General features: G+C 48.5%; 1 protein-coding gene and 3 non-coding genes across 5 annotated transcripts in view; 2 read left to right on the top strand and 2 right to left on the bottom strand.

Annotated features, from left to right (window-relative positions):
* The first annotated feature begins 6854 nt into the window (after positions 1-6854).
* slc26a6.2 (solute carrier family 26 member 6, tandem duplicate 2) overlaps positions 6855-12500 on the top strand; it is a 16016-nt gene continuing 10370 nt past the window's right edge. The window contains exons 1-10 of one of the 2 annotated variants that reach the window (XM_076138992.1): positions 6855-6979; positions 7452-7836; positions 8208-8337; positions 8520-8659; positions 10075-10185; positions 10697-10872; positions 11705-11869; positions 11995-12147; positions 12264-12346; position 12500. The exon at position 12500 is cut by the window's right edge and continues 147 nt beyond it. In XM_076138992.1, coding sequence (XP_075995107.1) covers positions 8213-8337; positions 8520-8659; positions 10075-10185; positions 10697-10872; positions 11705-11869; positions 11995-12147; positions 12264-12346; position 12500 — 954 coding nt within the window. In that variant the 5' untranslated portion in view covers positions 6855-6979; positions 7452-7836; positions 8208-8212. Of the gene's footprint in view, positions 6980-7451; positions 7837-8207; positions 8338-8390; positions 8660-10074; positions 10186-10696; positions 10873-11704; positions 11870-11994; positions 12148-12263; positions 12347-12499 lie in introns of those variants that run through there. The other variant, XM_076138991.1, reaches the window with a different exon arrangement.
* On the bottom strand, positions 9068-9140 carry trnar-ccu (transfer RNA arginine (anticodon CCU)). The gene has a single exon. It is a non-coding gene; the product is annotated as a tRNA-Arg (tRNA).
* trnar-ccu (transfer RNA arginine (anticodon CCU)) lies at positions 9250-9322 on the top strand. Its single transcript has one exon. It is a non-coding gene; the product is annotated as a tRNA-Arg (tRNA).
* On the bottom strand, positions 9752-9824 carry trnar-ccu (transfer RNA arginine (anticodon CCU)). Its single transcript has one exon. It is a non-coding gene; the product is annotated as a tRNA-Arg (tRNA).

Raw genomic sequence — 12500 nt, forward strand, 5'->3', positions numbered from 1 at the left:
GTGGCGCCCCATCACCCGGTGCCCCGCCCTCCCCGCCTCCCGCCGCTGCGTCCCGTCACCAACCTCAGCTTCTCCCGGAGCTTCACCTTCTCTTTCTTCGAGCTGCCGCTGCACCAGTCGCCTCGCTGCCGGGCAGAACGCATGAGGAACCTGACGCTGCTCCTCAGGCAGACGCACTACTGAGGACCAATCACAGCCCTGCACGCCTCCACGCAGGAGGCCAAGGACTCTGAGGTGTGAAGGGCTCCCACAGGATCCGTGCTGATGCTGCTTCACGTGTGCACAAACGTCTTTACATACGTGTGGCGTGTTTATGTAGAGACTCAATCAGCCAAACTACACCAGTCAAGTCAGAGAACTCAAACTGTAGTGGAACCTTTCCTTCATGCTTATTGGATAGAAATGTATTCAACATGTCACTTTGTTCTGTGTCTGACTTCACGTTGGACCACAGAGGTTGCCGGTTCAAAAACGACAACATGGCTGCTCCAGCAGTAAAACAGCCTTGGTTGATCCTAAGGACTTGTCCTCACTCGGGTCAATGAAGGTTTCACCAAATAGTTTGAACTCTTTCTTCTTCATTCTCTTCCATTTCTCTCGCCGTTCTGTCCGTTTCATCTCAGCTCCCGGTTCTTCATCATCATCATCATCCTCATCATCATCATCATCGTCGTCATACACTTGAGTTTGATTTCGCTCAATTGGGCTCACAGACTGTGAGTCATTGTGCTGAAGTGTACAACACAATAAAACATAGAAAACACACACACACACACACACACACACACACACACACAAACATTCAGGTGCATTGAGTGGGCGAGCAAATGGGAGGAGAAATAGGCTCAAACCTATAATGTTCAAGTGTGTGTGTGTGTGTGTGTGTGTGTGTGTGTGTGTGTGTGTGTGTGTGTGTGTGTGTGTGTGTGTGTGTGTGTGTGTGTGTGTGTGTGTGTGTGTGTGTGTGTGTGTGTGTGTGTGTGTGTGTGTGTGTGTGTGTGTGTGTGTGTGTGTGTGTGTGTGTGTGTGTGTGTGTGTGTGTGTGTGTGTGTGTGTGTGTGTGTGTGTGTGTGCGCTTCTAAGCTTATGCATTTACAGCAGCTTCACTGTTTGATGCAGAGTGAACATTGGCAGCACTGACATACTTCAGATGGACTCCGCTCAACCAGGTGACCCTCCTCGCCCGCCTGATCACGCCGTCCCCCTGGATGAACCTCAGCTGGATGTTCTGGGGCGGCGAGTACACAAGAAGTCCTGCTCGCTTGTGCAGAAGGCAAAGGCACAATGCAGGCTGATTGAAGCTGCTTGGCCTCAGTTAACCTGCTTTAGTTTGGTGTTTGGTTCATTCAGGCTCTGGTCCAGGTCGCTGGGACAACATGTCTAACTGAGCGCTCACTTTGTTTTTGTTAGTCTGTTATTGTGATGATGAGGAAATTGAACCTCTGGCCAATTCCATCTGTAGTCACTGAACAGGTAAACAAACAAACTCATGTATGATGGGAGTGGCAGCATCACTACCTGAGCTGTTGTTATGATTAATGATGTTATTGATAAAGAATGCAGTGTGTGTGTGTGTGTGTGCGTGTGTGTGTGTGTGTGCGTGTGTGAGAGAGAGAGAGAAAGAGATAGACAGGCAATTTTCCCGTCCTGGCCGTCATAATTTACTCTGTGACAGCTAACATGGAGTTGCCTAGCAACAGCGTTAATGAGAGTCGTGTTGATGTGGAAGCGGTGAAAGTGAATGCGTCGGTGCAGCTCACCTTCCTCTGCGGCCTCACACAGGTGACGAGTTTGTGCTTCGCCAGGTGGGGTGAGGTGGTACTGCAGGTAAGTGTGTGTGTGTGTGTGTGTGTGTGTGTGTGTGTGTTCTATAGGGGGTGACCAACGTCGCACCAGGAACACTGTCAGTCTCTGTGGTTTCCATGGTGATTGTCATCTGAGGCATGTTGCTAGATAGGCACATGAAGAAGAAGCTGCATGTTGTCGTACCCTGGGAGCTCATAGTGGTACGGGACACACACACACACACACACACACACACACACACAGTCATCCTCACTAGGCTAATTCCCTATAATCTTCACCCAGATGGACAGATGCCACAGTGATGAAGATGAGTGACTCATAATTATATAAAACTCTGCTTTAAACTTCAGATCTCTGCCCCTCAGTCTCCTCAGCTTCAGTCAGACCTGCTGGTGGAAACACTCAATCTCAAATGATAAACGTTGGCGTCAGGATCAGGATAAATTTAAAGCCAGAGTCATTTCATGTGTTGCGCAATATGTGAGGGCAACAAATAAAAAATAAATATCACACAGAACATCTTAAGTAAAAGAGAAAAAATGGTCCCCTTTTCTCTGCACTAGCTTAGCAAGCGTGCTGCTACATAAACAACAGTAGCAGATTTAAACTTGATGGCTAGCTAGTTGGCAGCAGCCTGTTTACATGTGACGCTAACATGTTGACTCGTGACTCTTTGGTCTAAACAGCTTCACCAGCAGCAGCAGTGCTAGTTTGCAGCTAGCTAGGAACGCTGCCTCTGCTCTGATGTTCAGGCGTCATTACTCAGTAAATACTGGAGTAGAGCAACTTCCTGTGTGTATAACAGCTCTCTGTGTCCATGTAACTACACTGCACACTGCCCATGCTCCTCACTGTTTGCTTGTTTGTGTGTGTGTGTGTGTGTGTGGACAGATTGAAGTGTTTACTGAGTGTTGGTTGTCCTAAACTGTGCTGTCCCTTGTCTTCGTCCCACAGATTGTCCTGGCCCCCGTCCTGTCGGTGCAGATGGACCTGGTGGGACAGCAGAGCGTCCAGGTTGTGGGACAGATTCCCAGTGGGTCAGTGGAGACGCTTTACTTGGCTTGTTTAGCTTGTTTAGCGTGTTAATGGAGGAATGATGGGTTCTGGTCTGGTCTGGTGTGGTCTGGTTCTCGGCGCTCTCTAGTGGCAGCATGGTGGCACTGACTGGGTGATTTGACTCGTTTTCGCCAGGTGTTGCTCATGGTTTTAGACTTCATCTCATCTAATGTGAAGAACATTGCCAAGTCTGTCAGGATCAGCATGTTTCCTTGTCACGCTGAGTCCAATTTTACAATCCCTGTCTTGGATCACTGCACAGTAAAGATGCATCAAACCATCAAACCTTCAAATGTCTGAGTCCCACCTGACAGATGCTTCATGTAGGTGTGTCAACATGTCTCATTTAGATTCAGCCGTCTCCTCCTCTCCTCCTCTCCTCCTCTCCTCCTCTTCCTGTCTGCCAGATCCTCCGTTGTTGTTCTGGGTCACATCCCAGGTACAGACTGCTACAGAGACGATCAAGGTCAAGTCTGTTTACTCAGGATAAATAAGGTCAACAAGCTCAGAAGAAGTAAAAAGTAAAAACTCCAGGGAACTAATAAGAGCTCATACCTCCGCCAAGTCCAGCATATGAGGAGAGCATGGAGGGAGAGTCCTGTTCACTTCCTGTCCTCTGTGTAGTTAGTTTTCTTATCTTTGCCGTGTCCCCTCTGTGTGTTTGGTCATGAACCTGTGACTTTAGGACTCTCAGCACCTTTGTATGAACTCACATCATATCGTCTATAAATACCACAGTCTTTTGTGTTTGGTGAGACGCAGGAATGAGGCATGAATGTGTTTTTCAGCAGGCAGCTGCAGTTCTCAGGCGTTCACTCTCAGACCTCATGCTGAGCTCCAGTTTCTAACTCAATTCCAGCTTAAATGTTTTCCTCTCCAGTCTCCTGCACCTCTTCACCTCATCCTGACTCCGCCCCACCTTTCCCTATAGATATTAGGACTATAACACTTTAGATTTTGTCAGTGATTATGTTTTTAAATGTCTGAGCACCAACTCAGGCCTGGATATTATTTTTCCTCCAGTCAGTAAAATGATTACAGCTGATTAAAGTCTAATATAACTGATTGAAGACTAAAATGACCCAAACACCTTATCGCTCCAGACTACATCCAGCTGTGTAACCACAGATAAAGGCCACTTTGTAGTTTGGGGGGGAGAAGTTGTGAGTTTTCCCAGCATCTAGTGGCCATGAGTGGAACTGCAGTGTGAGGAACCAACGTCTCGGCTCATAAATGTCCAAACTCTCCGCTCACACACGGACCCAAACCCTTGGCTGAATCCATCTGCCAGTTCTATTTCTACCAGTGACATCATCGTCATGACATCATCATTAGCCAGTCCCTCTCCACCCTCCTCATGTTGTGGCTCTGCAGCTGAGTAACAAGAACAAACATCTGAAGAAACTCTGAAGTGTTCAACTGCAATCAAACTGTAAAGCTTCTGTGCTCAGTTTTTGTCTAAGGACTGTAAATCAGCACCAACATGCCGATGAAGCGCCTGAGGCACAACGATGTAAAGCTTCATTAAAGCGTCGCACAACCTGCTTCCTACAGGACAGACAAGCAGCCGGGGTCACTTTGATCTCCTGCTACCGTGCCAACTCTGAGCAGGTCTCTCATGAAGATCACAGAGGGATACACACACACACACACACACACATACACACACACGCAGACAGCCAGCAGGAGAAATGAATCTGATTGGGGAGCTGCAGAGGTAGAAGAGAAGGCTGAGTAATTAGCCTGAGTGAAAGGAGCTGATTGGAGTGTGAGGCTGAGAGAAGAGGCTGTGATTGTAATTAGAAGAGCAAATGAATCCAGATGATGATGATGATGATGATGAGCCTCGTGGTTCATTTTCTCCTCATAGAGCCTCGGTTCCTCCCACACACACACACACACACACGCACACACACACACACACACACACACACACTATATGGGCTCTATTTGATACGCTTCAGTGCCAGCACCTGCATGACACAAATCATCAGGTTGAACATCTTGAGTGTGTGTGTGTGTGTGTCAAGTCGCAGCGTTACAGTAAACATATTCATGTTCACAAAAAGCTGATTTGTGTGTGTGTGTGTGTGTGTGTGTGTGTGTGTGTGTGTGTGTATGTGTGCCTTGATCTTGCAGTATGAAGAAGCAGAACCTTAGACAGAAAAGAGGAATTCACCCGTGTGTGTGAAACACTCTCTGATGTTCCACGCCCCTGCCCTCTTCCTCCATCCAGGCGGTGAGTCATGACCCCAGAGGGGGACCCAGCTGTGGTCCACACCTCTCGACATCGTCCCTCGGGATAAACAAATCTTATCTTATCTTACACGCCCAGTGTTAACACATTCCAACAGCATAAAACAAATCCCATTGATAAAGAGCCGGCAGCCCTATGATGTCGTCTACAGCAGTGACCCCTGACCTTTAGAACTTAACCTACAGCTTAAAGACATGCCCCGCCTTCATTAGCTGCAAAGGCGGGATGTGTTTAAGCGATACATGCTGATGCTCTCATCTCATTTGTCTTCTTTTCTATGACTCTCTCTCTCTCTCTCTCTCACACTTACACACACACACACACACACACACACACACACACACAGAACCTGAACAGTCAGTTTCTCTTTGCCTCTGTGACTCTCTCCAAGTAATTTCCCTACATATGTGTTCCCTGTGTGTGTGTGTGTGTGTGTGTGTGTGTGTGTGTGTGTGTGTGTGTGTGTGTGTGTGTGTGTGTGTGTGTGTGTGTGTGTGTGTGTGTGTGTGTGTGGAAACAATAACATGTAGACACTGGTCTACATGTGTGTTATTGTTTCCACGGGTCAGTTTCCCATCACCCCCCTCTCTCTCTCTCTCTGTGGCTCTGCATGAAGCTTCTGCTGGAGCTTCAGTTTCTTCAGTCACAGCTTCATACTGTGGGAAACAAAAACAGGAACAGAAATCACTTTTCCCTTGTTTAAATAAAGGAAAGCCTTCAGGACCCAAGCAGATAACAGGTGGAAGTTAATCATGCTGGTAAAGGCTTCTTCTTCTTCTTCTTCACTTCTGACAGACTGGTGGGCTTCAGGATTTACGCTTCACTGTAAAGAAGTGTTTACGAGACGGGACGAGGAATGTTGTCTTCTGAATAATGTTGATTTCTTAGACGACGATTAAAGCTTACTACTAATGTCAGAGTTTTAAACTCCAACGTAAGCTTCAGCTTTAACTCAACCATGCATCTGATGTCAAGCAGGTCTAAGTAGCTGGTGCTGAACTTGCTGTAGGTGTTCCTGTCCAGAGGCCCTGGATGGCAGCGTGAAGCAGAAGGCAGGATTCCTGTTACAGAGGTTAGCAGAGGAGGGTTTGGATCCAGCAGGTTCTGGGCCCAGCATGTTTGTCATCTGCGATGCCACTGGGTGTTTAGTGAGAGTAAATAAGAAACACTGATGAAGAGACAGACGTGACTCATGCTTAACGCTGCGTCTGCGTGGTGACCAGGTGCCTTTGAGCAGCGACACAAAGCAGCCGTTAGTGTGTGAGAAGTAGACATGAGATTTCACAGTAACTCAGCGACGTCGCCTGAGGTCACGTTCCTGCACGCCCCCCGCAGCTCGCCGCTTTGTTGGAGTTTTGGATCAGGAGCGACGATGCTGTTGGTTTAAGGACCGGGGTTGCAAGCTTTACTCCCTAGAGACAGTGTGTACAGTGAAAGAACTCTCAGTAATAGAGACTGATAATGCTGCATGTTATTCTTCATAAGTGCAGCGCTCAGAGCTCAACTCTGCATGCTAACTCTGTACTCAACCCAACTTTGATGTCCTGGAGGCAGCAGTTATGTGTGAGCCGAGGACGCTGATCATTAAATGTGCAAATACGTGAATACAGCAGCCAATCAGACAGCTGGAGACAACCCAAACAGAGGCCGTGCCACACGTTGGCTGAGGGTGCAGAGAGCAGAGGACTGAGCTGTGAGGTGAAGAATCAGTCACTCATTCTCTGACCTGCCCAGTGATCCAGGCTGTCTGCTGCAGCCCTGACTGAGCTCACATGCTCACACACTCATCCAGCTCGCCACAGATAAGACATGTCAACACAGAGATAAGACGTCTTCAAGGCTCCGCCGCTGCCTGAAACCGTAAGTGTGTTTCTGTACGTCCCTGCGCTCGCTGGCTGAATTCAGACTCAATCTGAGGTTTATGCTGGATTACTCAGGCGACATCATTCTGGGCATCAGAAATCAAAGAGTTGAAGTAAATAAATTTTGACTTTGAGAATTGAATATTTCAAATGAAAATGTTGAAATCTTACAGAAATGAAGTTATTATATCTTGAGGAAGTCAAAGTGTGATTGATAATGACATCACAGAGAAGAACAGGAAGCTGTTAGACTTATTTCTCAACACTTCAGTACATGAATGAAATACTCTTACACACAGCAGCTTCATGACTTTACTCTATGTGCTCTCATCTGCCGCCTGTAATCACAACAATGCTACAAAGTTCTTATTCTGTGAATGTAACACAGTTGCAAAAGTCACATGGAGTTTGAAACTTTGACCTCTGGCTCCTAAACAAGGTTCAACTCTGTATCTGGGCTCCTCTTCAAGGTCTCCATTATCAGCAGTAAAGACGGAGTGATACAGAGACTCACACGGTCGGACGGGCTCCTTGGATCTGCGGATCTCACCTCCACATCACCCTGGTATCCAGGTTTGGGATTTGACACTCCAAACAGCTGTGAAACTCCACCACTGCTTGGATCTCCTTGGACCCTCTTGGATTCGTTGGCACACAGGAACACACGGAGGAGAACAACGGTGCAGACTGTCGGACCTTCAGACGTTCAGACGAGGACAACAAGAGAGAGATTCCGCCTCTGAAAACCTCCAACTGGTTCTATTTGGTTTCAGCAAAGTCTGGGCTTCTTCTAAACGCCACAAAGTCGCAGACAGAGATCTGGAGTTTGCATTTCCTCTGTGCTCAACACACAAGGTAAATATTGAGTGAATGAGTGTTTACATAAAAAACTAGTTTGACTCTTTATCTATTTGTTTGACTTGTATTTGAATTAAGTGAAGTTATTATATTTATTTGTTTTTATGCTTATTTATTATATTTATTCATTTTCAGTTTTGAGCTCCCTTATTCCCAAACTTGTTCCCAATCATTTACCATGAAGTTTGCCATTAATGATGACTGATCAATCAAATCAATCAGAAACTGAAGGCGGTCTGTAGTTGGAGACATTTTGAAGGCGCCAGGCTTTTTATTTTCTTGTGGTTCTTTAAAAAACAACACCAGTACAACTTCCTGTTGAATGCGAGCACAGGGGGCGCTGTTTCAACCTTTGTTTTGCTGTGCAGCCGTGATGGAGAGGAGGCGGGGGGGCTACAGCGTCCAGAGGGACATCCTGGATGAAGGAGCGGTGGACGAGCTGGCAGACAGGTCTGACAGCACAACGTCTCTGTGTGACAAAGTCAAAGACTCGGTGAGGTAAAGTGTTCATTCTCTACATCTACAAGACATGTAACATCAATCCACAACGCTGTAATGTCTCTCACTCTCTCACACACACTCCCTCTCTCATTCGCTGTCTCTGTCTCTGTCTGTCTCTCTCTCTCTCTCTGTGTCTCTCTCTCTGTCTCTCTCTCGCTCTCTCTCTCTCTCTCTCTCAGGTGTTCTGGTCCCCGGGTGAAGAGCTGCTTCCTGGGTTTCTTACCCGTCCTGTCATGGCTGCCTCATTACTCCATCAGAGAGAACTTTGTGGGGGACCTGATGTCTGGGATCAGTGTGGGCATCATGCACCTGCCACAAGGTTTGACTTGATTTCTCTGATAAACCTTCAGTCGTTGAGTCGCTGCAGTGTTTGGTCAGCGGCAGAGTAATGGGCGGGGCATAGGTGTAAGATGGATCACGATCACGCTACTCCTGGGATAGAGATGAAGTTAGTGGAGGAAAAGGTCTGATGGCCTCCCAACGTGACTCTGGCACTGCCACTAGCCCAGCTGATAAGGCTTATCAACACTTCAGATAAGATAAAACAGATCAACCATGACGGCACGTGTTCACTTGTTGTCCCAGCCACTGTGTGTTAATGCAGGCCGTCAGACAGAGTGGACACACAGCATCAGACAGCTAATTCAATTAAAACACAGGTAGCAGAGGATGGTTTCAATCTGTGGACCTCTGGGTTATAGGCCCAGCACGCCACTCTGCTGTCAATTACCCCAGATGGGACTCGAACCCACAATCCCTGGCTTAGGAGGCCAGTGCCTTATCCATTGGGCCACTGGGGCGTTGTTTGGTCTCTGCATGTGCTCCACATTCGGCCGGGTCCTCTGAAATGAACAATGGCCGGTGTGGCTCTTTGTTTCTTTCCCAATCTGTCAGTTTGTGATGTGTGCAGCCCCAGTGGCCTAATGGATAAGGCACTGGCCTCCTAAGCCAGGGATTGTGGGTTCGAGTCCCATCTGGGGTGTCTGACAGCAGGGTTCTCTGATCACCTGAGGTTGATGCAACACAACAATTGTTTGCCTTTTATGAAAGCCTCTCAAACACGTCGTGAATCCATAAACATTGATGATCACAACAAGTTCATGCTTGCAAGACGAATCTGGGAAGCGTCCACAGAGCATCACAGGTGTAGGGGTACTGTGCTGTCCATAATGCGGACATGTTCGAAGCCATTTTCTGCTTGCTGTGTTCTCTCGATGTAAGATGATGAAAACAGGTGGTTGATGTCATTCAAGTTACATTCGGTCACTTGTGCAGGACCCATAACTGAAAGCGTCGGCACCATCGGCTGAGCTAAGACATCAGAACAGTGATATGGTTCAGGGTTACTGTGTGCGCGCCGTCTGTCAGCTGATGGTTTTGTTCCACAGCAACCACATCGTCTACTGTCAGACACCCCAGATGGGACTCGAACCCACAATCCCTGGCTTAGGAGGCCAGTGCCTTATCCATTAGGCCACTGGGGCTGTGTGATGTGTGTGATACATACTTGCGGTCGGATTCATGCAGAGACGGAATGGGGAGCACAGACATAGAGACTGATGTGGACAAACTGGATCACCTAACTGTTCTTTTCTTCTGATGATTGGTTCATGTTGATGCTTGGCGTCTGTTTGTCTCGTCTCTCACTGCTCTGTATGGTGATGCGTGTCCCTCGTGATGCGTGTCCCTTGTGATGCGTGTCCCTCGTGATGTGTGTCCCTTGTGTCCTTGCAGGGATGGCGTACGCTTTGCTGGCAGCTGTCCCTCCGGTCTTCGGCCTGTACTCCTCCTTCTATCCCATCCTGGTCTACTTCATCTTCGGCACGTCCCAGCACATCTCAGTCGGTTTGTACTTTAACAGCTTCCAATCCTTCAATCAGCCAGTGAGTTTACTTCCTGACGGGACACGTGACACGATGACTCTGTTCTCCAGACTGGATGAAGTATCTCAATGTTCCTCCTTGATAAACATTGCAATAAGCCATTGTTGTCTAAAAGCTTATCAGGTGTTTATGGACGTCTTAAACCTTAGCACTGACCCGTCCATCTCTGCTTATCATTAACGCCTAGAGTAGAGTTTGTGTTTGTTTGTGTATGAAAACAGTGTCTTGACCAGTTTTCCATGGCGCTTAGTGGAACGCTGAGTCACAAGCCAACGTGAGCGTGACCAGCTAGTTTGATGTGTAACCACATGTTTGATTGCTTTGTTCTTTTGTGTATCGTCGTCTCAGTTAAATCTGTCCAAGCGCATCAATGCATACCTGATTGTTTCCATAAGATGAGATCAAATTCCAGGAACTTTAAACGATTTCCAAGCTGTCATTTGTGGAACTCTCCTCCTTCCTCCTCCCTGCAGGAACGTACGCAGTGATGAGTGTGATGATCGGAGGGGTGACAGAGAGATTAGCCCCCGACTCAGACTTCATGATGTGGGACAACATGACTAACTCCAGCCAAGTGGACACGGCGTCTCGGGATGCAGTGAGGATCCGTGTGGCTGCGGCCGTCACCTTCTTATCTGGGCTGTTTCAGGTAAACCTTCATGTTTGTTAGACGTTAAAGAGTAACGCTGCCTTTCCCCTCTTGGCTGTTTGGAGAGCTGTTAGTCGGATTTAAACTTCCAACATTGACACAGTTTAAAGTCTAACCTGAGCCCTCACGCCCCTTCTCCACTCAGGGGGTGAATCTGACCCACAGTTCAGACTGACAGGCCCAATGGGCTTCACTCATCATGATGCTGCTGTGCACCAAAACACCATAATCTGTCATAGTTTAAGTCCTTAAATTTGATCGTTGCTCATGCTCTCTTATGGACTTGTTTTTACACCTCCCTCTCTCCCTCTCTCTCACTCTCTCCCTCTCTTTCTCTCACACTCTCTCTCTCTCACTCTCTCTCCCTCTCCCCTCTCCTCTCTCTGAACCTCTCTCACACTCTCTCTCTCTCTCTCACTCTCTGACCCTCACTCTCTGACCCTCACTCTTCTGCCCTCTCTCTCCCTCTCCCTCTCCCTCTCCCTCTCCCTCTCCCTCTCCCTCTCCCTCTCCCTCTCTCCCTCTGTCTCTCTCTCCCTCTCCCTCTACCTCTCCCTCTCCCTCTCCCTCTCCCTCTCTCTCTCTCTCACTCTGTCTCTCTCCCTCTCCCTCTCCCTCTCTCTCACTCTCTGACCCTCAATCTTCTGCCCTCTCTCTCACTCTCCCTCTCCCTCTCACTCTCACTCTCCCTCTCCCTCTCCCTCTCCCTCTCCCTCTCCCTCTCCCTCTCCCTCTCCCTCTCCCTCTCCCTCTCCCTCTCTCCCTCCCTCTCTCCCTCTCTCCCTCCCTCTCCCTGTCTCTCTCCTTCTCTGTGTGTGTGTATGTGTGGCAGATCCTGCTGGGCCTGGTCCAGTTCGGCTTCGTGGTGACGTACCTCTCTGAGCCGCTGGTCCGAGGTTACACCACGGGCGCTGCCATCCACGTCATCGTGTCGCAGCTCAAATACACCTTTGGCATCAACCCTGTCCGACACAGCGGGCCGCTCGCTTTGATATACGTGAGGATTTGAATAGTTGGGTTGAGTATACATAGAGTTGGGTTCAGATCTGAGTGGCCCAGATGTCCTGCAGCTCCTGAGACGTTCCAGGGTGATAGAAGATGGTTGATCTTGTCTCTCTCCAGACTGTGTTGGAGGTGTGTTACCTGGTTCCACAGACGAATGTGGGCGCTCTTGTGGTCAGCATCGTCTCAATAATCGGCCTCATCTTAGTGAAGGAGCTCAATACGTACCTGGGCAAAAGACTTCCTGTTCCCATACCTGCGGAGCTGCTCGCCGTGAGTGTGAACACACACACACACGCGCACACACACACACACACACACACACACACACACACACACACACACTGAGGCCCTCTGCCTGCTGTAAATCATTGACTCTTCCTCTGCAGATCGTCATCGCCACAGTCGTCTCCTGGCAGATGAACCTGCAGAAGAAGTACGAAGTGGATGTAGTGGGCTTGATCCCGTCAGGGTGAGCAACACACACACACACACACACACACACACACACACACACACACACACACACACACACACACACACACACACACACACACACACACACACTTTCCCTGTCTCTCTCTCTCTCTCCCTCTCACTCACTCCCTCTCTCCCTCTCTCCCAGG

This window comes from Genypterus blacodes, unplaced genomic scaffold (assembly GCF_046128005.1).
Source record: "Genypterus blacodes isolate CSIRO-AG114 ecotype Tasmania unplaced genomic scaffold, CSIRO-AGI_Gbla_v1 ptg000427l_1, whole genome shotgun sequence".
Classification (NCBI taxonomy): domain Eukaryota; kingdom Metazoa; phylum Chordata; class Actinopteri; order Ophidiiformes; family Ophidiidae; genus Genypterus; species Genypterus blacodes.